Source organism: Hemitrygon akajei, chromosome 18 (assembly GCF_048418815.1).
Source record: "Hemitrygon akajei chromosome 18, sHemAka1.3, whole genome shotgun sequence".
Lineage (NCBI taxonomy): Eukaryota > Metazoa > Chordata > Chondrichthyes > Myliobatiformes > Dasyatidae > Hemitrygon > Hemitrygon akajei.
In genome coordinates this window covers 40,750,138-40,772,046 of record NC_133141.1, presented here as the reverse complement: position 1 = coordinate 40,772,046, position 21,909 = coordinate 40,750,138, and the positions used below count along the sequence as shown (strand labels likewise).

Here is a 21,909-nt window from a genome sequence, read left to right as displayed (position 1 = left end):
CTTGTATCTGTTTCTAATGTCCAAGTTCCACACATTTTAATCTGATTGTCCCTTTTCCCAGTGGAAGTCTTGCCCATTGAGAAATCAGCTGGGCACTGCCATGCATCATGGATGCCGTGTCATTTCACCAGAGTTACTTGCATGCATGATTGCATTCGAAGGTCACTTCACCCTGTCCAGAATGGAGTGGATAAGTGCAACATATAATCTGTGTTTCTCAGTCACAATATAAGAATCATCAACCATATGCAAATTAATGTGTCCCCACTGGCACATTGATATATTAATATCAGATTATTGACTGATTACACAAGAGGTGATTTCTGGACGACGGCTAAAAAGATAACTTGCACAGTTCAGCTTCTCCCCAACATGGAGAACATCCATGGACGAAGTTGGGTTCGAAAGTAAACACAGCTCAAGAACCAGAAAACAATATAAATGACATGAATTTGACTGAGCTAATATCAAGCTTTTGTTCTAATATCTTTAAAATGCTCACTTAGCATGTGACCAGCCAGGAATTCAAAAGGGCAGTGTAGCTATCAGAAGCCTCCAACTGCAGCAGCAATTGCAGGCCATCTGTCTGAGTTCAGCCTCTGGCTCACAGTGATGCAGGGCCATTTGCAGCAGGGAAGTGAAGCTTTGGGCGTGATTGTGTTGTGGAGTGGGGATCGGGTATGATTTGGGGAAAGTGATGGGGCCACATGCAGTATATGAAACACACTTGCTCCATTCACCTCCCATTTTCCCTCATCTCACTGCACCGTGACTGCCATGGAAAGTGTACTTTAAGGCACTGATTCCCCTTCCAGCGCTGAGTGCAGGAATGACATGGCAACCATGAACTTGTATACAGCTGCCAAGGGGAAAAGTGCATGCAGCATTTTAGCAAATGGAAGGTCCAAGCCACTCTTGACTTTTTTATTCACCAATTGGTTTGCCAACCCCCCATCTGCGCATTTGAGCTAAACACTGTACCCGATCATTCTACGATGCCCAACTTCCACGGAGCTTTATTCTTAGTATGATCAGGCAAGGTTTTTTGGAGTAACACTGGAGAATGCCGGAGATACTCAGCAGGTCAGAGAGCGTCCATGGAGAAAGAAATAGAGTTCAAGTTCAGATCTAATGTAAGAGTTAAAGATTGGGCACCACGGTAGCATAAAGGTTAACATGAAACTATTACAGCTCAGGGCGTCAGAGTTTGGAGTTCAATCCCAACATTCTTTGTAAAGAGTTAGTATGCCCTCCCAGTAAAGTGCATGGGTTTCCGCCGTGTGTTCCAGTTCCCTCCCACAATCCAAAGGTGTACTAATTAGTAGGTTAACTGGACATTGTAAATTGTCCCATGATTAGGCTAGTGTTAAATTGGGGGTAGTTGGCGGCAGCGCACTTTGAAGGTCCAGAAGGGCCTATTCCATGTTGTATCTCAATAAATAAAAATCAATTACATCTTGTCAGAACTTACTGAGTATTTCCATCATTCTGTATTGTTATTTCAGGATTCTAGCATCTTCAGTTTCTTTGCTCTCTGATTACCATTTAGTTATGGCTTCTACCTACAGTTGTGTTCGATGCTGTTGTGGATCTAACTGCTGGATCTCCCAACCCACCAGCACTTCAGGAGAGCCATCTCTATATCCTGTGCCATCATTCAAAGGGGCTCCCTAATCATCACCATCCCAGGAGAAATTACAGGCTGACGTTAAATTCTGACCTTGCTGGCAATAACCCCATCCTGTAAATGAACCAAAAATAAAAGACAAGAGAGTTCAACATGAGGTGTGGAAGAGGAAAAATACATCTCATCAGCTGTCTCCTTCAAGTGACTCCAACAGGCATATGATTCTAGGATATGACATTCAAAATTTTGCTGAGCTTTACAATAATATGTATTTATTAGTCAAAGCAAACTGACTGATATTAGTAAATCAATAACCCCCCCCCCCCCCCCACAACACCAATTGCTAAACACTAATTGAGGATGTACTGTATTTCCTCGAACAAATAAGCATACAGCTTTGATTTAGGATTTCTCAGTTTATTTTGCCATTGTGTGGGAGACTACGGCTGTTTGTTGCTGCCAGGCCTCATTTGCCTTGATCAGCTGAGTAGCTCTGTGAACGTAACACATTGTGGCAAGATGTACTATGGATATCCAACACCGCGTACTTTCATTCTCATTTTCTAAACCCCAAGCACATCCACGGACAAGTGTCCCTATGCTTTTTACCATCAGACTTCACAACAGAAACAACATACAGCAATGTGGGCAGCACTTCTGAAGCGAGGTAAGTTTGTGTTTTGTATTGGTAATACTTGCTGTTTGCAAGGAAAAAAAATGCAATGAGATCTGTTATAATCAGGATATATTTGTCTTCAACACAGGAAAGGTATTTGGCAGAATTTCATCTAGAAAATATTGCAACTAAGGATTTCTATCAAATATTTTAAGATCAATGTGAAAAACATTGCACCTTGCAATTTATTGATATATGAGGATGTGAATCAGTATTTAGTTTCACTTTAGTACTCAATGAAACTTAAAGAGATGCAACTTATTAAAATAGCATTACTTTTCAAATGAAACAGTTGAAAGAACTATTTGGGGTCAATTTAAAAGTCAAGTTTAAAGTTCAAAGATGCTTATAAAATGAAACACTTAAAACTGAAATTAGTTTCCAATCTTGAAGTACAGAATATTGTAAAATGGTGGCTGACATTTGTTGTTTTTCTCTTTTGAACAGCCCTTCAGATTTTATGCACTTAGATCAATATAATAATGTAATTTACCTTAAAGCAGAGTTTTATTGAAACTGTTGACTAATAAAATATGCACTTTACAAAGTAACAAAGTGGGCAGAAGAAAAACAAATCTGGTTTGCATCTCTTCATCATTATGCATTCCTTGGGTATCAGTGTATGGAAGGAATCATGGACAAAGAATGTCATTGAAATAAGCTTGATGTAGTTTATAATTTTGTTGCAAATAAAAATCATTGTTTCTTTTTGTTCCTGTTGTACTGTTGGCCCTAGATTGTTACTAACTTCAATAAAAATCAAATTCTGTCAGATGCTGCTTGATAATTTGTATATAAAAATGCAGTTGGATCCCTTTAACCTCCCAATCTGCAAATGAGATTGAACTAAAACTAATTATTGTGCAATATACAGTATGATCTTTACCAGAAAGTGGTTAACCTGTCAAAGATCTTAAAGTACTGGACCAATGTATTCAGAGTGCTGAGTGATGAGGATATAAATAATTGAGGAACAGTTTATGCACATACATTTAAATATTGTATTTGGATCGGCATATCTGTGTAACTGGAAATGTCTGAAGCTCTTGGCTTTGAATCAACCATCTATTACATTTGTTTCTAAAGAAATTTTTTTAAATATTTGCATTGAAATTGATCATCATTGCCATGGTGATGCTTTTAAATGATCATCTTATGCTAGAATGGCACCAGTTTAACACCAGTAAATAGGTATGTTGTTGCTTTTCATTGTGTTTCAACCAGATAGCTAATCACCATTTGACACCTATCATTTAAGGTATCTTAAGTAGTGCTTGTGTGACTAAATCCCTATCATAACCCAAAAATGACAATTTAATTACTGAAAAATTCACTGCAACAGCTTTAGTTTTATGCTCTTTTGAACAATATTTATAAATGAAGTATCTTTAGTTCTGAGTATAATTCTTTTCACTGAATTGATTTGTTGGATTGGAAGCTATATGCAAATTGACAAGTCAAAATCTTTAAATTATTATTTTATATCTCCAGGACTTTCATTACTGCACCCCTTCACGACCACCTCCCCTCACACTCCATAAATAACACAGTTGCTAAAGAATAACAAAATTTTACCAACTAGTGGAAAGGCAGCTCCAGTTGTAAATATGCACCAATATATTTGCAACAAAGCATTCCCAAGCTGTAACATTATTTTTGGACTCGTGCAGAATGCAGTTGTGTGATTATCACCTTGCATGGATACGCATTTATCCTAAACCATAACTGAACCATAGGCATTTGATATTTGGTTTCTGAGAAGCCCACAGCAGTCAATTTTCAGACACTCTTCCTGATTAATATGATTATTCAACATTCATTTCTAACACTGCATATATTATTCTTATTATTTTTCACTTTTTTTTTACTGTATCTGTAGACCTTACTACAATTTTATTTTGCACTTCTGGGCACCTTGCTTGATGGCACACAGTGGCATTTCAGATTTGTAAAGGGGCAGTTCAGGATTCTAGACCGATAAAGAGAAACAGAGGATGAGTATTGTTGGGTTTGGTCACATCTTCCCTATTAAAATTCAGGTTAACCAAAATCAAAATGTAATTACAAAGACTGCAGTCCTTCACACTTACTAGTAGATGGATGCAAGAGTCAAGAGACTTGGTTTTGGCCCAGTTTTCAACAGCATGAATTTCTAAAACAAAAAATGAGGGGGTTATCCTTGGCCAGACTGTAGACTTCTCCCTTGGGAGGACTTTAGTGTAGTAGATAAACAGTAAACCTCAAGATCTTGAACATCTAAAGATCAATGTAGCAAAATGCACACAGACGAATACGTAGTGTATAGCTTTTACCAAATACTGCATCCACTTTCGCTTTGAAATTAATGTGTTGTAATAACACTCACATGTTTTTGTCAAGTTCAGTTGCCAAGGGATCACAAACAGCAAGGACAAATGTATGCTTTTTTTTAATTTCTGAGTTATAAATAAACTATTAACGATTTAACTCCCATCACCCGAAACAGAAATTAACTCAGCCGAGAGATACGACTAATGCTCAGTTGCAAAGTGTAATAATGAGACAAATTGATATTCCCGCTGGGAATGTCAAGTGCTTCAGAAAATGATGTGCATAACAATGAATTTCTAGACAATGTTTTAATATCCTTATAGGAAAATCTCAGACAGATTGAATAGAGAAGTGGCCATTTGAGATTTCTAGAACAGCTGCATTCCTTATGAGCTTTAAGTAGCTCGGTGGGGATTCACACATTGAAGTATGGTCTAGCTTGGATAATCCCCAAAGTTGTGGGCAGAGGCAGGAATACGGCATGGGACAACACTAAGTCTGCAAATGGTGCACAAAATATTTGTTGGAAGAAGCGGAAAGCAGGAGGGATGTCCTCATCCATAGAGCAGCAATACATGGCCTGAGAAGGCAGGTGGAGCAGATACTCTGGAGGTCACAAGAACATAAAGGAAACAGGAGCAGGAGTAAGTCACTTGGCCCTCATACTGATCCTGGCTGATGTCTGCCTGCATCAGCTCCTCTTCTGTGCCCAGAACCTTCAATTCCTGGTCATTCAGAAATTTATCTACCACCCTTTAAATACTTCCAATGTCTAGTCTCCACAACCCCCATGGGTAGTGATTCACCAGCCTTTGCTGTGCACCTCGATTTTAATCAGCTGGTCCCTTACCTTGCAGCTATAGCTCCTCATGCAATGCTTGTTGAAACATTGCTGGATGTTCAGTGACCTCACACACATAATCAGGTTCAGTGAATGTGTTTCAAATGTCTTACCCTAACATCTGTACTGTCAGCCATAGGCAGTGTTCTTGTTACCACAGCACCAGTGGCCTCTATCAGTCAGGAATTGTGCTTAAGGTTCAAAAGTTACAATGCATCCTCACACACTTTAATGTTGCTGAAGCCATTGCACAGCTTGCAAGTCCTGCCCCAATAGGTGCTGCTGTTCATTCTTCTCCATGACATTCAGATTCAGATTTATTTATCACATGTACATCGAAACATCAAGTGAAATGCGCCATGCGTCCAAGGATGTGATGGGTGTAGCATAGCACACCAACAATGCAAGACATCAACAACAAAACACGACACAACATACAACACAGCACAACACAGCACAAGCAGCACAACAAAACAAAACAAGACAACAACAGCAAAACAAACCCCCTTTCCACACGCACACAGGACTCCAACCCCAGGATAGGTCACCTCCAGTCCTTGGCCTGGGCGCAGCCAGAGTCATCTGGAGCTGAATGATGGGAGACAGATCAAACATCCAGAGAGGAATGGTTTAGCACCATTGTAGGGTTGGTTGTTAGGCCAGAAGACATAGGAACAAAATTAGGCTATTTGGCCCATCTGGTCTGCTCTGCCATTCCATCATGGCTGATTTATTATCCCTCTCAACCCCATCTCCTGCCTTTGATGCTCTGAAAATCAGGAACCTATTAACCTTCACTTTAATTATACTCAATGACTTGGCCTCCACAACAGTCTGTGGCAAAGAATTCTAGTTTCACCACCCTCTGGCTAAAGAAATTCCTCCCCATCTCTGTTCAAAATGGATGCCCCTCTATTCTGTGGCTGTGCCTTCTGGTCTAGACTCCACCACCATAGGAAACATCCTCTCCACATCTACTCTATCTGAGCCTTTCAACACTCAATAGGTTTCAATGAGATTCCCCCCACCCCCCATTCTTCCAAACTCCAGCGAGTACAGACCCAGAGCCATCAAATGCTTCTCATACGTTAACTCTTTCATTCCCAGAATCATTACATGAACCACCCCTGGACCCTCTCCAATCCAGCACATCTTTTCTTAGATAAGAGGCCCATAACTGCTCAGAATACTCTGAAGTGTGGTTTGAGCAATGCCTTGTAAGACATTACATCCTTGCTTTTATATTCTAGTCCTCTCAAAATGAATGCCAACATTGCACTTGCCTTTCTTACCACTGACACAACCTGCAAGTTAACCTTTAGGGAATCCTGCACAAGGACTCCCAAGTCCCTTTGCACCTCTGATTTCTTAATTTTCTCTCCATTTAGAAAATAGTGCACACCTTTATTCCGTCTGTCAAAGTGCATGACTATATACTTCCCTGCACTATATTCCATCTGCCACTTCTTTGCCCATTCTCTCAACCTGTCTAAGTCATTCTGCAGACTCCCAGCTTCCTCAACACCATCTGCCCCTCCACCTATCTTTGTATCATTCGCAAACTTGGCCACAAAGCCATCAATTCCATCCAAGTCATTGATATATAATGTAAAACGAAACAGTTCCAACACTGACCCCTGCTGAACACTACTAGTCACTGACAGCCAATCAGAATAGGCCTCCCACCTTTTGCCTCCTGCCAGTCAGCCAATCTTCTATCCATGCTAGCATCTTTTCTGTAATACCATGGGCTCTTATCTTGCTAAGCAGCCTCATGTGTGGCACCTTGTCAGAGGCCTCTGACCTGATGTGGTTGGAGGCAGCAGCAAGGCTGAAACCATGAGAAGTCATGAGGTTATGCACAAACAATTAGGCTTTAGAATGGCCCACCTAGGGCACACCACTTCCAAATGGGACATGATAAATCCACTTCCCTGCTTGTAGACCCAACCTTAATGGCCAATGCCACAGATTCCCTTGTGAATGAAGAGCAAAACTGCAGATGCTGGAACTCTGAAATAAGAACAGAAATTTCTGGTCAGATGGTCTTCAACCTGAAATGAAAACCCTGTTTTTCCACAGGTGCTGTCTGACCAGTTGTGTGCTTCCAGCATCTCCCACTTCCCAGCTTGTCACGGCAATTCCAAAAATTTGTAACAAGTATAGGAATGGCCAGAAGCAAGTCAACCTGGATATAGAAGGGGATCCCTGTGACTAATGCTGGTGCACACTCCTCTCTTGCTCATTGGGTTGAAGGGTTCAGGGATGCCAATAGCCGGCAACAAATGGCACCCAGCACCTTTTGCTCCAGAAATGTCTCAAGTGGCACAGGTGTAGTTTGGAAGCTGTAAGTTGCCCTTTCTGAAGGCAATTCTAACTGAGTAGACTCAAGGAAATAATATAAAAAGCATAAACAGTAATTTTGCTGGAAGGGTATTCCAAATTTTAAAGCCCACAGTCTGTTGTTAGTTTCCAGCTCATGAGGGAGAGTCGTCTCATAACGTTACAAGGGCAAGTGATTTAGCTAATGTGAAGGAATATGTAGTGAAGTGTAAAACTGTCACTGCGACTCAGCATTCAGTAGTAGTAATGACTTATTTTTGTAGACAGTTCGTCACAGTAACATCCAAACAATAGGCTAGATGCAACTTCATTGCCTGAATTTATTAAATTCAGGCAACGAGCAGTATCCTCTATTGTTCAGAGTCACTCAGCAAAAAGAAAACAAGCAACTTTGAATGAGCAGCCATGGATCACGATCCCGACCTTGTGGGAATGATACTGCTTTCTGTGTCAGATGTGCGATGTGAGAGTAAATGTGTAATGAACCCCACTTCTGAAATTTGTTTCTTTTGTATTCAATGGAAAGAAATTTTGGAAGCAGAGTTCAGTCAAACATTATTACACCACTTATAAGAGCGAGTAAATTTCTACCCCATTGGACTTTAATGGCCAAAGAAGACCCTTTTGCTAGTACTCTGGGTAAAAGGGTCCAGCCCCAAGTTTTGCACTGAGAGTTTCCTCTCTAGATTTTAATAGCTACTGACAGAAAGATTTCTTCACGGAGCTTGTTTTAATTATCCAATGATGAAGCAGCTTTTAAGGAGTCCAACCCAGCCGTAAAAGGGATAGTTATAGTTGAAGCCAATAGTAAATGCAGATGTAGGTTAACAAAACAGAATTTAGCCCTCAAACATGCTCTGTCATTGAAATGACCATTGTTGCTCAAGAGATCAATTGCACTTACTTGTCATATCCCACAAGAAGGGTCTATGGATAAAGTTCTTTATGTGTGGCATCTAGCTTCCTATGATGCTGGAGATCTAGAACTCCCACTGCAAAGTTCTTCTTAAGGTAGTCTGAGGGTTAGGTCTACCATGACTAAGTAAAAGGACTGACTATATGAATGGAGAACAGTTGTGGAATCTGCATGCTCTCCTTACCCTACTTGCAAATTCCATCAGGAATCATCAAAGCTAAGTGTGTTATTGAATGTTGGATAGATGGACAAAGAGTGGCAAATGCAATTTAATCCAGACAAATGTAATCTGATGCATCTTGGGATTACTAATGAGGCTAGGACATACACCATGAATAGTAGATCTTACAGCATGTTGAGAAACAGAAGAGCATACAAGTACAGGTTTATAGGTGCCTGAAAGTATTAACACAGATAGATAATGTGGTTAGGAAGCCAATCAGGATAGTGACCTTCCTTTGTTGGGAACTGAATACAGAAACAGGAGGTTATGCTCCAGTTTTATAAAACCTTAGATAGACTTCAGCTTGGAGTATTGTGTACAGTTCTGGTTACCGAGATAAAGGAAGTATGTGAGACCACAGGAGAGAGTGCAAATGGGATTCACCAGGATATTGCCTGAGATGGGAGCATTACAGTTACAAGAAGAGACTGGAGAAGCTAGATCTATCGTCACTGGAGAGGTGGAGGTGAATGGGGGTACATGATTGAGGTACATAAAATTATGAGAAGTACAGATAGACCAAGAGGACCTCAACCTTGTTATGGTTTGAAAGTTTGCGTGCCTCAATGACCCAGAGAACTATGTTGGCAGAAGCCAGAGATTTATGCTTTGGCTCTTGGTAGGGTCACCCATGCCAAACAGGTCAAAGGGTAGAGGCCAGACTAAGTGTGGCCCACTGGTCCTTCAGGTTTGGGGTTCAGCTCAGGGCTAACAGCACTAACTGGTAAAACAAAATTGCGACAGAAGCAGCAATGAAGAATCTTTCTACATCTGTGTGCGATGGTATTCCTGAATCTCCATCCGGGACTTGCAATGCTGATAGTTGTGAAAACCAAGCTACTGACACGGTGAAAGAAGCCCTGAGCACCACTAGAGATGGAGGACCTTCATTGATGCCCTAAATGCCAGTAGTATTACGGGCAGTATAGAGAGACAGACAGATAGGGTAAACCCTAGAAAATATGTCCCCCACAGCAATGGTAGATAAAACTAGTAGACGTAGATTCAGCATAAGGGGAAAGAGCTTCAGAGGTGATATGAGGGAGACCTTCTTCACCCAAAGGATGGTATGTACATGGAAATACTGCCTGAAAGAGTAGTGCAAGCTGTGTTGTGGACAGATTTAAAAAGTGTTCATATGGACACTTGAATCACCAAGTCATGCAAGCATACAGGCCAAGTCCTGTGTGATGGGATTAATACACAATAGCACCCACTGTCGGTGTGGACAAGTTGGACCAAATGACCTGTATGTTCAATGACTGTGTCCGACAGCTCCATAAATATATGCCAGTGAGTTGTATACAGAGGAGGTGAATAAAACCTGATATTATCACAACAAGTGAGGGAAATGCAAGACTGAAATGGCTGTTTATATGAAATTATTGAATCTGGAAAGACGAATTATGCCCAATCTGACAAGGTGATGTTCATCAAATTTCCTTCGCATTGGAATGGTGCAGGGAGTTGAACATGGAGACATCAAGATGGGAAAGCAATGGGGAATTGAATGAAACAAGCAACTGGAAATTAGGGTTTCCTTGCTTTTGTTTTCCCCAGTATAAAGGGGATCATATAGTGAGCACTGAATGTGATTCATTGAACTGTAAGTGATACAAGTGAACTAAAGATGCCTCCTCATCAATATTTCATCACATTTATAATTTACCCATCCACCATGCTCATATCTTACTCCAAGAATTCAGCTCATTCAGTCATAACTTTTCCTTGCTGACTCAGCTCAATCAGTTTACAAATAATCAAGCTTCTGACAGAGCTAAGTAAATTATTTCCAATTGACGGTAAAGTGATTGGAACATGAAACTGGCATACAGTTTCTCTCTTGCTCCTTCCTTTTCCAAGTAATGAGGTAATCCTTTAAATTGCGTGATCTAAATTGATCGCAGTGAGAGGAAGTGCTCCCTCGAACTAGTCAAAGATAAATTCAGAGAAAATATCAAGAATATTTGAAGCATCAGTAGGTAGCAACGAATGGAATCCCAGTTAAGGAAGGCTTATGGAGACAAGAACTCATTTGAAAAAAAAGTTCAATGTCATATTGAAGGAAAGGATTTTTTTTTAACACGAAAATGTCTGCAGATGCTGGAAATCCAGAGCAACACACACGAAGTGCTGGAGGGAGCTCAGCAGGCCAGGCACCATACATGGAAATTAATAAACAGTCAACGTTTTGGGCCAAGCCCTTCTTCAGGGCTGGAAAGGAAGGGGGAAGTTGCCAGAATAAAAAGGTGAGGGGAAGGAGAAGGAGGATAGCTAGAAAGTGACAGGTGAAACCAGGTGGGTGGAAAAGGTAAAGGGCTGGAGAGGAAGGAATCTGATAGGAGAGGAGAGTGGACCATAGGAGAAAGGAAAGGATGAGGGGATCCAGGGGGAGGCGGTAGGCAGGTGAGAAAAGGTAAGAGGCCAGAGTGGGAAATAGAAGGAGGGGGAGGATAATTTTTTTTTATATATCGGAAGGAGAAATCAATGTTCATGCCATCAGGGTGGAAGCTAACCAGACAGAATATAAGGTGTTGCCCCTCCACCCTGAGGGTGGCCTCATCTTGGCACAAGGAGGTCATGGATCAACATGTTGGAATGGGAATCAAACTTAAAATGTTTAGTCACGGGGAAGTTCCGCTTTTGCTGGAATTACAGCGGGTCTCACCAGTGTAGAGGAGGCCACATTGGGAGCACCGAACACAATTGATGACCCCAGCAGATTCACAGGTGAACTGTTGCCTCTCCTGGAAGGACTGTTTGGGGCCCCTGAGTGGAGGGGAGGGAGGAGGTGAATGGGCAGGTGTAGCACTTAGGCCGCTTGTAGGGATAAGCGCCAGGTGGGTGATTACTGGGGAGGGACAAATGCACAAGGGAATCGCGCAGGGAGCAATCCCTGCGGAAAGAAGGGGGTGGGGTGGTAAAGATATTTTTGGTGGTAGAAGGGAGAGGTAAAGATAGGTTTGGTGTTCTTTTTATATAGGTGGATAGATGATTGTTCTGTAATGTTTATCCCACCTGTCATTCAAATTGCTTCACAGCAACCATTTTCAGAACCAAGAAGTTCAGGGCCTGCAGACAAGTTCATCACCTCTGCCTTTCAGAGGAAACAATTATATTGATAGATAGGAAACAAGAGACTTCATTGAGAAAATAATGCATTAAGCTGTGGTAAACATGTAAAGATTTTGCACATTCAGATTAAGTAGCTCTTTAAGATTGCTACCTTGATAACTTTGGATTTATAGAACAATTTCAATGTGTGTCACCTCTGTGTGGCAAGCCATTGCCCCAAGCAATCAATAAGGTGACCAGTTTCCATGTAAACCAAATGTCTAAAGTAGTTTCCATTCTGCTGTTTCTTCCAATTCCCTTATAAACACTTTGCCCAGGGCAGTCCAGGAACTTAAGTGATTGACTCATGATTTCCAGGAGTTCATGTTTCAGGCTATCCTTCATGCTCATTTCTCTCAGCTGAATGACTTCTAGGCCACCTACTTGTGAGTCTTAAAACCTAAGGTGATTGTGGAATGAGGTGTCATTCTCGGCTATTTCCTGCCAGCTGAAGGTATTGGGCCAAACCGTGCTGGCTTTGGCCATAACAGCCACTCACTCACAAGTATAAGAAACATAAACAATGGGAACTCTTGAGCCCATTGTGCCTGCTCTGCCATTCAATAAGATTAAAGTGATCTTTTACATCAGTGCCATATTCCCACACCTAACCTGTATCGCTTAACTCTCCAAATATCTATAAGTCTACCAATCACTGTCTTAAATATACTTAACAATTGAGTCTCCATATTTTGAGTAGAGAATTTTGAAGACTCAGTACTCTGTAGGTGCATAAAATTCTTCCCATTTCTGTCCTAATAGTCACCAATATCATTACTATTTTTCTATGGCATAGAAGGAGGCCATTTGGCCCATGAAGTCAATGCTGTCTTGTAGAATGATCCTATTCTATTCCAGGTATTCAATTCTCCCTCACACCTATCTGATTTTCCAACCACCCACCTACACTAGGGGTGATATACAGCAATCATTTAACCTAACGACCAGTATATCTTTGAGATGTGGGTGAAAACCAAAAAATCCAGAGAAACCGTGCACTTTCACAAGAGAAGGTTCAGGCACCAAAATGACAGTCCTGGATCGGAACACAATATTCCAAATGCAGTCAAGTTTCTTTGTGGCTGAAGTAAGAGATCTCTAGTCTGCTCCTCAAATATTTTTAAAGGACAAGATACAATTTGCCTTCCCAATTACTTTCTGTATCTCTGTGTTAAATTTCCAGTGCAAGGACAACCAGGTCTCCCTAACCCTTTCAAGCTCTCACAATTTTAAAACCACTTCATGTTTCTGTTGTTCTTGCTGACATGGATGACTTCATATTTTTCCATTTTATATTCTATCTGTCATCTCCTTGCCCATTCACTTGAACTGTCTACATGACTCTGAAGACTCCTTGCATCCTTCAAGCTCCCATTGTCACCCAGTTTTGAATCATCAGTGAATTTTGATATATTATGCTTGATCATTGGTATCGATTGTGAAAAGTTGAACTCTACACAGAGGCCCATGGCAGATCCTCAATTTACTGAGATATTACTGGGATTGGCAGCATGGTAACATAACGGTTAGCTCAATCACTTTACAGCACCAGCAATCACTGATCTGGGTTCGATTTCTACTGCTGTCCGTAAGGAACTTGTACATTCTCCCCATGACTGCATAGGTTTCCTCCAGGTGCTCCAGTTTCCCACATTTCAAAGGAGTACTGTGTTGTGGTCAGGTATGTTGACATTGGAAGTGTGGCGACACTGGAAGTGCCCCCACAATCCTCGCTGACTTGATTTGACGCAAATGACTCTTCTCACTGCGTGTTTCGATGTTTCAGTGACAAATAAAGCTAATCTTTAATCGGGCTGGAGAATGATCTCTGATCCTGTGCCAATCAGAGCTAAATAAGGAATCCCAGCCTGGAGATTAGGAGCTAGAAGTATTTATGTTTATTTAATGAATATAATTATTTCTAAGTACTTTAATGCACATTTAATTAATTTTACTATTTTAATTGTTAAATCATTTACATCAAATATGATAGTTTTTGAATGTCTCAGATTATCAGAGATGTTTAAAAGATGTCCAACCTTTGACAGCCCTTCAGTGAGAACTTCCAAGGGACTTGGTCTTCATTCCACATTGCCTGAGACTTGCTCACTTGCCACTGAGGCCCTGCTGCATCTCACTGGATGCCTCCTGTGTGCAGTGTGATTGGCCCTCTGTGTCCAGACCAGAGGAGGATGAGAGGGTGATGGCAGCAGGTGATAAGCTTCAGGGTGCATCTGATACAGAGTCATACAGCATGGGAATAGACCCTTCAGCCTAACTTTTCTATGCCAAGTAAGATGCCCATCTAAGCTAGTCCTATTTGCCCGCATCTGGCCCATATCCCTCTAAACCTTCCCTGCCCATGTACTGCACCTGTCTCAACCACTTCCTCTAGCAGCTTGACCCATATAAGCACCATCCTCTGCTTGAAGGTTACCCCTCAGATCCCTTTTAATATCTTCATATCTTAAAGTCCATGTCGTATAATTTTTGATTCAATTTTCCTGAAAAAAAGACTGTGCTTTTACCTTATCTGTGCCATTCTTAACTTCATAAATCTTGAGTATCTGAAGATTACCTATGGTAACCTTTAGTCTCATACACTCCAAGGAATAACATCCTAGCCTGCTCAACCTCTCCCTATATCTCAGGCTCTCGAGTCCTAGCAACATCCTCAGAAATCTTCTTTGTACTCTTTCCAGCTTAATGACATCTTTCCTCCAACAAGGTAGCCAAAACGGTGCACAATACTCCAGGTGCAACATCTTGTAGAACTGCAATGTATCATCCCACATCCTATACTCAATGCCCTGACTGACGAAGCAATATGTAGCAATGCCTCGGCCAAATACCTTTATCTCTCCCCTGTCTACATGTGACATTCTATCACTGACCAATTTGGCCGGATAAATTGAGGTCACGTTGGTCTGTGTCAGTGATGCCATCCTATCTGAAGGGGGCAGTAAAGCATCATGGTAATAAGCCTGCAATCTCGACGTGACTATCAGCGGAACTGGTTGTCAGTTTTGAACCCAATTTATCTCAGTTATTCAGTCACAATGATGTAGATCTCATCTAAAGATTATATACAGTCAGCAAAAAAAATTTTATTTTGGATTTTGTTGTTTTAATCACTGAACTAGATTGATTGCAATGTTGCCTTCCTTCTGTGGACTCAGTCTATACTTCTTGCTGCCTCAGCAAAGCAGCTAACACAGTCAAAGACCCCACCCACCCTGGACATTCTCTCTTCTCCCCTCTCCCAAAAGACACAAGATATAAAAGCCTGAAAGCATGTGACACCAGGCTCAAGGACATCTTCTATCCCACTGTTATGACTCTTGAACAGACCTCTTGTATGATAAGATGAACTCTTGGCCTCACAATCTACCTCATTATGATCTTACCTGTGCTACACTCTTTCGGTAGCTTCTACACTTTATTCTGTATTGTTATTATTTTACCTCATTCCAGCTCAATGCACTGTGTAATGATCTGATCTGTATATATAGCATGCACAGCAGGCTTTTCATTGTATCTTGGTGAAAGTAAAAGTAATGTACCAATACCTTAACAAATGTGCTTTCAATAATTGTATTCAAAACTGCCAGAATAGCATGACGTAGCGGAGCACAGCGTTACAGGTTGTAAGCACTGCAAAAGTAGAATATACAGTAATATCAGCCATGCTCAGGGTTGTATGTGGTGACATGTATGTACTCTGATAATAAACTTTACTTTGAACTTTGCCTGATATTAGGTGGTAAGTATGGCGCTTACTGTTTCAGTATCTCCCTCATTCAATCTCCAAGATACTGGCCATAGACGGTAACATGGACTATCAATGAAAGCACTCTGTTCATGAAACAACCTAAAGAGCCAGGCTATAGTTGCTTTCTTCCTAACTGCTTCCTTCTAGAAATTTTCTCCTCAACCCACTCACAGGAAACTCCTTAAAGGAGTAACAGTATTAAAAGGATCAAATATCGTCCTTGGGTTGATACTGCCTTTCGTATGTATGTTCCAATTTCAAGGGCTGGCACACACTGCAATGAATAAACAGCAAGATTGAGCAGCAACCCAATCCAAAGAAGCAGAGCAACACACACAAACTGCTGGAGGAACTCAGCAGGGCAGGCAGCATCTGTGGAGGGACTAAACAGTCGACATTTCAGGCCGAAATATTGACCGTTTATTCCCTTCTGTAGATGCTGCCTGACCTATTCATTTCCTCCAGCAGTTTGTGTGTGTTGTTCTGGACTTTCAGCATCTGCACAGTTGCCTACTGTGCACTGGCTTTGGAACTATGGTCACGCTTGTTTTTGACTAGAAGAGAAAATACGGAGTTAAGAAGATTGATACATTACTAACAAGTCTAAACTAGCTAAGCCTGTTATCTTGTAAGCAGCACCTAGCCTGCAATATTAATTTTTGTTGTCTGCATTCTAGCTAGGAGCAACAAGACAGATGACACAACAGCTTAAATCAGCACAACAGTGATTCCACATGCCACATATGATTACCAGCATGTATATGCACTCAGACAACACACACAACACATAATGCATACATTCTTATTCTATCCCTCTCTCAGGTTTAGTGGAGTGAGCCAGGGGAGTTGTTAGACAGATATATCAGACACTTTCCTAGAGGTAAAACATAAAATCAAAGGGCAAATCAGTCTATGTTACTTTTGCGCACTTCTTGTTGGTCAAGTCTTTGGTTAACATCGGCAGGCAGCCAGGGGCTTATTCTGTTGAGGAATGATGCAAAGCATGACTGGAGACGAAGGGAACCTAATGAGCCATGATAAAATACAAATAATTAATTGTAGTAAATATTTCAAAATAAAAGTTTGTATTGCATAGTTTGAAAATTCTTCTTGATATTCCTACCATGCTATATATATTTGGTTAAAAAATCATATTCTGGATGTTCTATGTTGGACAAGTTATTTCAGTTAATTGGAAGTTATTTCCTGATGCTAATAATGTCCAAATGAGGCATTTGTGTGGATGTCATCAGGAGCTTGGAGCATTCAGATAGCTGGCAGTCATGGTGGCTGCTACTGAACCAAAGTGGGGCGAGAAAAGTATGCACATATGATTATAATTACATTAATTGTATTCTGCAACAGATCACCAGAGTGAGATTGAGTCTGTTACTATAGTTCGATTATTAAGTTCTGGTTAAAAATACTATGTAAGTCAAACTTAGATTGTATCAAATTATAGTTGCACATGTCACTTTTATAGTTCATTATAATTCCAATAACCCTTCCATTTCCTCTGGTCTGTATTGTAGCACCTATAAATTTATTCTGAGTTCACCCTTCTCATGGATGAGGGGTTTTGAAGTTTTGTTTTAAAATTGAGAAATTAAAAACAGCTGTTAATATCCACTTTGTTGGCTGTTGCATAAAGACATCAACAATTTGATGGTTCATTTGTTAAATATCCTGAGGATGTAATCTGCAAAAATATTGTTTGTGTAGATTAGCATATTAACAATCTGGAAATCTTCTCCGCTCTTTCCTTATCTGCTGAGACATCTCTTTATTTTTCCAATTACATCCTCTTTCTGCAAGAACTTCAAGCAGTTTTGTCTCACATTAACAGTTTGCTGGGGTTTAAGTAGTGGGCAACAAGAGAAAATTCTGGAAACACAGCCGATCATGCAGCAACATCAGGGAATTAAAGTCAATGTTTCAGACCAAGAACTCTCCATCAGGATTCTATCAGAAGTTCCTTGACCATAAATGATGACTCTCTTTCCCCATGGATGCTGCCTGCCTTACTGAGTATTTCCTGCATTTTCTATTTTTTGCTTTTACTTAACGTCATTTGCAGTATTTTTATTGCAATTTAGATGCAGGGCTAATAATTGTATTTAGTAGTCTGCATAACATTGAAGAGACATGAGATAAGTACATGGTATCTTCAATTTAGTCACCCTCCCCACAGAATCAAAGTGTAATGTATCATCCATTGGTAAAATGTTTTAACAAAGTAACTTGATCAACCCTCCAAACAGGTATCTACATAAATCCTGCTGGTCCAATGCAAACATGCTCCTTAACAATGCAATTGTCCACACCCAGTCTGGCAAAGCAGATCTTAAAACAGTTCCAAATGCCTATGCTGGATTCCTAGGTATGCTCAGCTGTCACAGTACAAGCTTCATATCCCAAACAAACAGGCTACGAAGATAGTGCATTCAGATTGTGATGCATTGTTACTTGTACCTCAGAATCTCAGATCTCAGTTGAAGTGGTGGGGCAGGCAGACCAGTCAGAGGATATTTGGATTTTGTCATGAGGAAAGGATTTGCTTTGGATGTGGCTTTATTTTCTTTTTCCTTTTCTCATGTAGCATTGCACCAAAAATTCTAGTCACACTCTAATCTCGACTAAAATTTCCATTGAACTTGCCATGTAACCAGTCCTACACAACAAGTTTACTTGCATTCATTAACAAGTACATTTTGCTTGCTCTCGCTTTCTCTTCTTTCTCTGCTGTTTTCACATTCACTAAAACCGACTTTAACTAGTTGCTAACATAAATGAACCAAGTTGTAAATGATCTGTGTTGCTGTAATCATTCCTGTATAGACTGAATGTACTTAAGAATTCCAAAGTGTTAACCAGTTCCAAATCCATTTTCTTATTGAAACAAATTTTAATAATTGCCTGGAACTTTTGGAATTATAATGAGGCAAATGTTAGATTTTATTGAGTCTGTATGCTGTGGGTGGAGCCAGACCCCTTATTAACATAGCAGTGCAAATGTAAAGAAGCAATATTAGTCAAACCAGATGGTCCATATAAGCACTGACTTACACATTTATAATTCTCTTCTTTCATACATCCAGAATCAACACTTTAATGTTCCATTTTCCTGTTTAAAACATACATCATTGAGTCATTTGTAAAATGTTCCAGACATTAGTGTTGGATGTGGACAGAAGAGAGAACTGGAGCCCAGTCTGAGGCTAGATCCCAGGGTAAGGTGAGACTGGAGAGAAGACAACATCCGGTCTGCAGGATTTAACTGAGGATCAGAATATCGGCATGAACAATTAGCTGGGACAAGGAAATGGGGAGTGAAGTTTCATCAGTGAATAAACTGGCATTAGGTAAGAAAAGAAGTAAGCCTTGGGCAAAGATAGGAGGACATCAGGAGAGGGTTTGTGGCAGGGACAGGACCTGGGTAGAGACTCAACTCACAGCTGTGGGGACAGGAGGGTTGACGAAGTGGGAGCAGGGTAAAGGCCACAGTTATGGGGGCAGGATAAAAAGTCTCAAAAAAAGCAGAGAAAGCTGCAAGAGTTTGCAAGGACTGGTAGAAAGCAGGATCTGTTGCCACCATTAGGTAAGCAACAGGAATCAAGCCATCATGTTACTGCTCTGCTTATTGAGGTCTTACCTGTACAAAAGGGACAGGTTACACCTGAACTCAAGGGGGACCAACATCCTTACAGCCACCTTTGCTAGAGCTGATGGGGAGCGTTTAAACTAATTTGTTAGGTAGATGGGCCCGGAGTGATGGGGCAGGGGCAGTTGGTATACAACTGGCTGCAGCGTGCAGTGAGACTGTCAGGAAGTGCAGGCAGATGATAGAGCAACATTGCAGTCAGTGGGATGAGTTAAATTGTAACCAGGGGCTAAAATTGAAAAGGGTGACAAATACAGGATTGAAGGTGTTCTATTTGATTGCACGCAGTATATGGAATAAGGTAAATCAAGTCAAGTCAGGTCACTTTTATTGTCTTTTCGACCATAACTGCTGGTACAGTGCATAGTAAAAATGAGACAACGTTTCTCGGGACCATGGTTTTACATGACACAGTACAAAAAACTAGACTGAACTACGTAATAAAAAAAAACACAGAAAAAGCTACACTAAACTACAGACCTACACAAGACTGCATAAAGTGCACAAAAGATGATCTTGTACCATACTTAGAGATTGGTATGTTTGACATTGTGGGTATCACTGAGTTCTGGCTGAAAGAAGCTTGTAGTTGAGAGCTTAATATCCAAGAATATACGTTGTATCGAAAGGGTAAAGGATGTGGACTGGCTCTGTTGGTAAAAAATGAAATCAAATGAAAGAAGTGACATAGGATCTGGAGATGTCTACTCCTTGTGGGTAGAGTTAGGAAACTGCAAAGGTAAAAAGACCCTGATGGGAATTATATGCAGGTCTCTGAACAGTAGTCAGGATGTGGGCTACAAATTACAATGGGAGATTGAAAAGGCATGGCAAAAGAGTAATGTTATGATAGTCATGGGGCATTTCAATATGCAGGTAGATTGGGAAGATCAGGTTGGTGCTGGATCCCAAGAGAGGGAATTTGTAGAATGCCCATGAGATGGCTTTTTAGAGCAGCTTGTGGTTAAGCCCACTAGGGGAAAGGCTATTCTGGATTGGGTTTTGTGTAATGAACTGGATTTGATTAGGGAGCTTAAGGTAAAGAAGCCCTTAGGAGGCAGTGATCATAATATGACAGAATTCACTTTGCAGTTTGAGAAGGAGAAGCTGAAATCAGAGCTGACCAAAGTTAATTGGAAGGGGACACTAGCAGGGATGACAGCAGAACAGCAATGGCTAGAGTGTCTGGGAACAATTTGGAAGGTGCAGGAAAGATACATCCCAAAGATGAAGAAGTATTCAAAAGGGAGGATGAGGCAACCATGGGTGACAAGGGAAGTCAAAGACAGCGTAAACCAAAAGAGGGGGCATATACTATAGCAAAAGTTAGCAAGAAGTTAGAGGATTGTGAAGCTTTTAAAAACTAACAGAAGGTAACTAAAGCCATAAGGAAAGAAATGATGAAATATGAAGGTAAGCTAGGCAATAATATAAATGAGGATACCAAAAGGTTTTTTTCAGATGTATAAAGAGTAAAAGAGAGATGAGAGTTGATATCCAGTCTTCCACTGAGCAAACACTGGAGAGCAGCACTGGCCGAAAAAGCCAACCTCCAACCCAGTATGGAATTCAATGGCACACAGCCAGCTCCAGCGTCTCCTTCCCCAGACTGCTGGCCAGCTATGAAAAAGCTCTGATGACCTCTGATGGTTCACTGACTGTTTTACTTACTTTAATAACGAGAGACTTCTTGAACATATTCAGATAGATTTAGTATTGTAAAAGAAAAAAATCAGAATTTAAATGTTTTATTAAAAATGTTAAAACGTTAACAATAAAAAATCAAAGCCTTGTACAACTACCAAATCCTTGAATCTCTTTTTCAAACATGCATTTCCTTCATAATATATGTAATAAATACAATTGAGGCATTTTTTTCTCTATGCTATTTTTTTCTTGAAGTTATGTTGCAGCTTTATAAAGCCCTGGTTAGAGCACATCTAGAGTATTGCATTCAATTCTGGTCATCCCATAGGAAGGATGTAGACTGTATGGAGAGTAAAAGTTTTTATAATTATATAAAGTGGAAAAGGATGGCTAGAGTGAACGTACATCCTTGGAGGATGAGAAGGGGGAATTGATATTGGGTAATGAGGAAATGGCTGAGGCTTTGAATGACTATTTTGTGTTGGTCTTCACGGTGGAGGACACATCTAACATGCCAAAGAAATGATACGGATGCGATGGGAGGTGAGGACATCGATACAAAAGCTATCACTAAAGAGGTAGTGCTGAGCAAACTTGTGGTTTTAAAGATAGACAAATCCCCTGGTCCTGATAGAATGCACCATAGGTTACTGAAAGAAATGGCAAAGGTTATCATCAAGGCTTTGGTGATAATTTACTAAAATTCTCTGGACTCTGGGCAGGTCCTGGCTGATTGGAAGAAGGTGAATGTCATGCCACTGTTCAAAAAAAGATGTAGG

The 21,909-nt window shown here is 40.6% G+C and overlaps 1 protein-coding gene across 5 annotated transcripts in view; it reads left to right on the top strand.

Annotated features, from left to right (window-relative positions):
- Positions 1 to 21,909, top strand: part of znf385c (zinc finger protein 385C) — a 408,205-nt gene that overhangs the window by 197,005 nt on the left and 189,291 nt on the right. Inside the window, exon 1 of one of the 5 annotated variants that reach the window (XM_073071472.1) lies at positions 2,255 to 2,294. The exons of the other annotated variants lie outside the window; for them this stretch is intronic. Coding sequence (XP_072927573.1) covers positions 2,270 to 2,294 — 25 coding nt within the window. The 5' untranslated portion in view covers positions 2,255 to 2,269. Of the gene's footprint in view, positions 1 to 2,254; positions 2,295 to 21,909 lie in introns of those variants that run through there. 5 annotated transcript variants of the gene reach the window in all.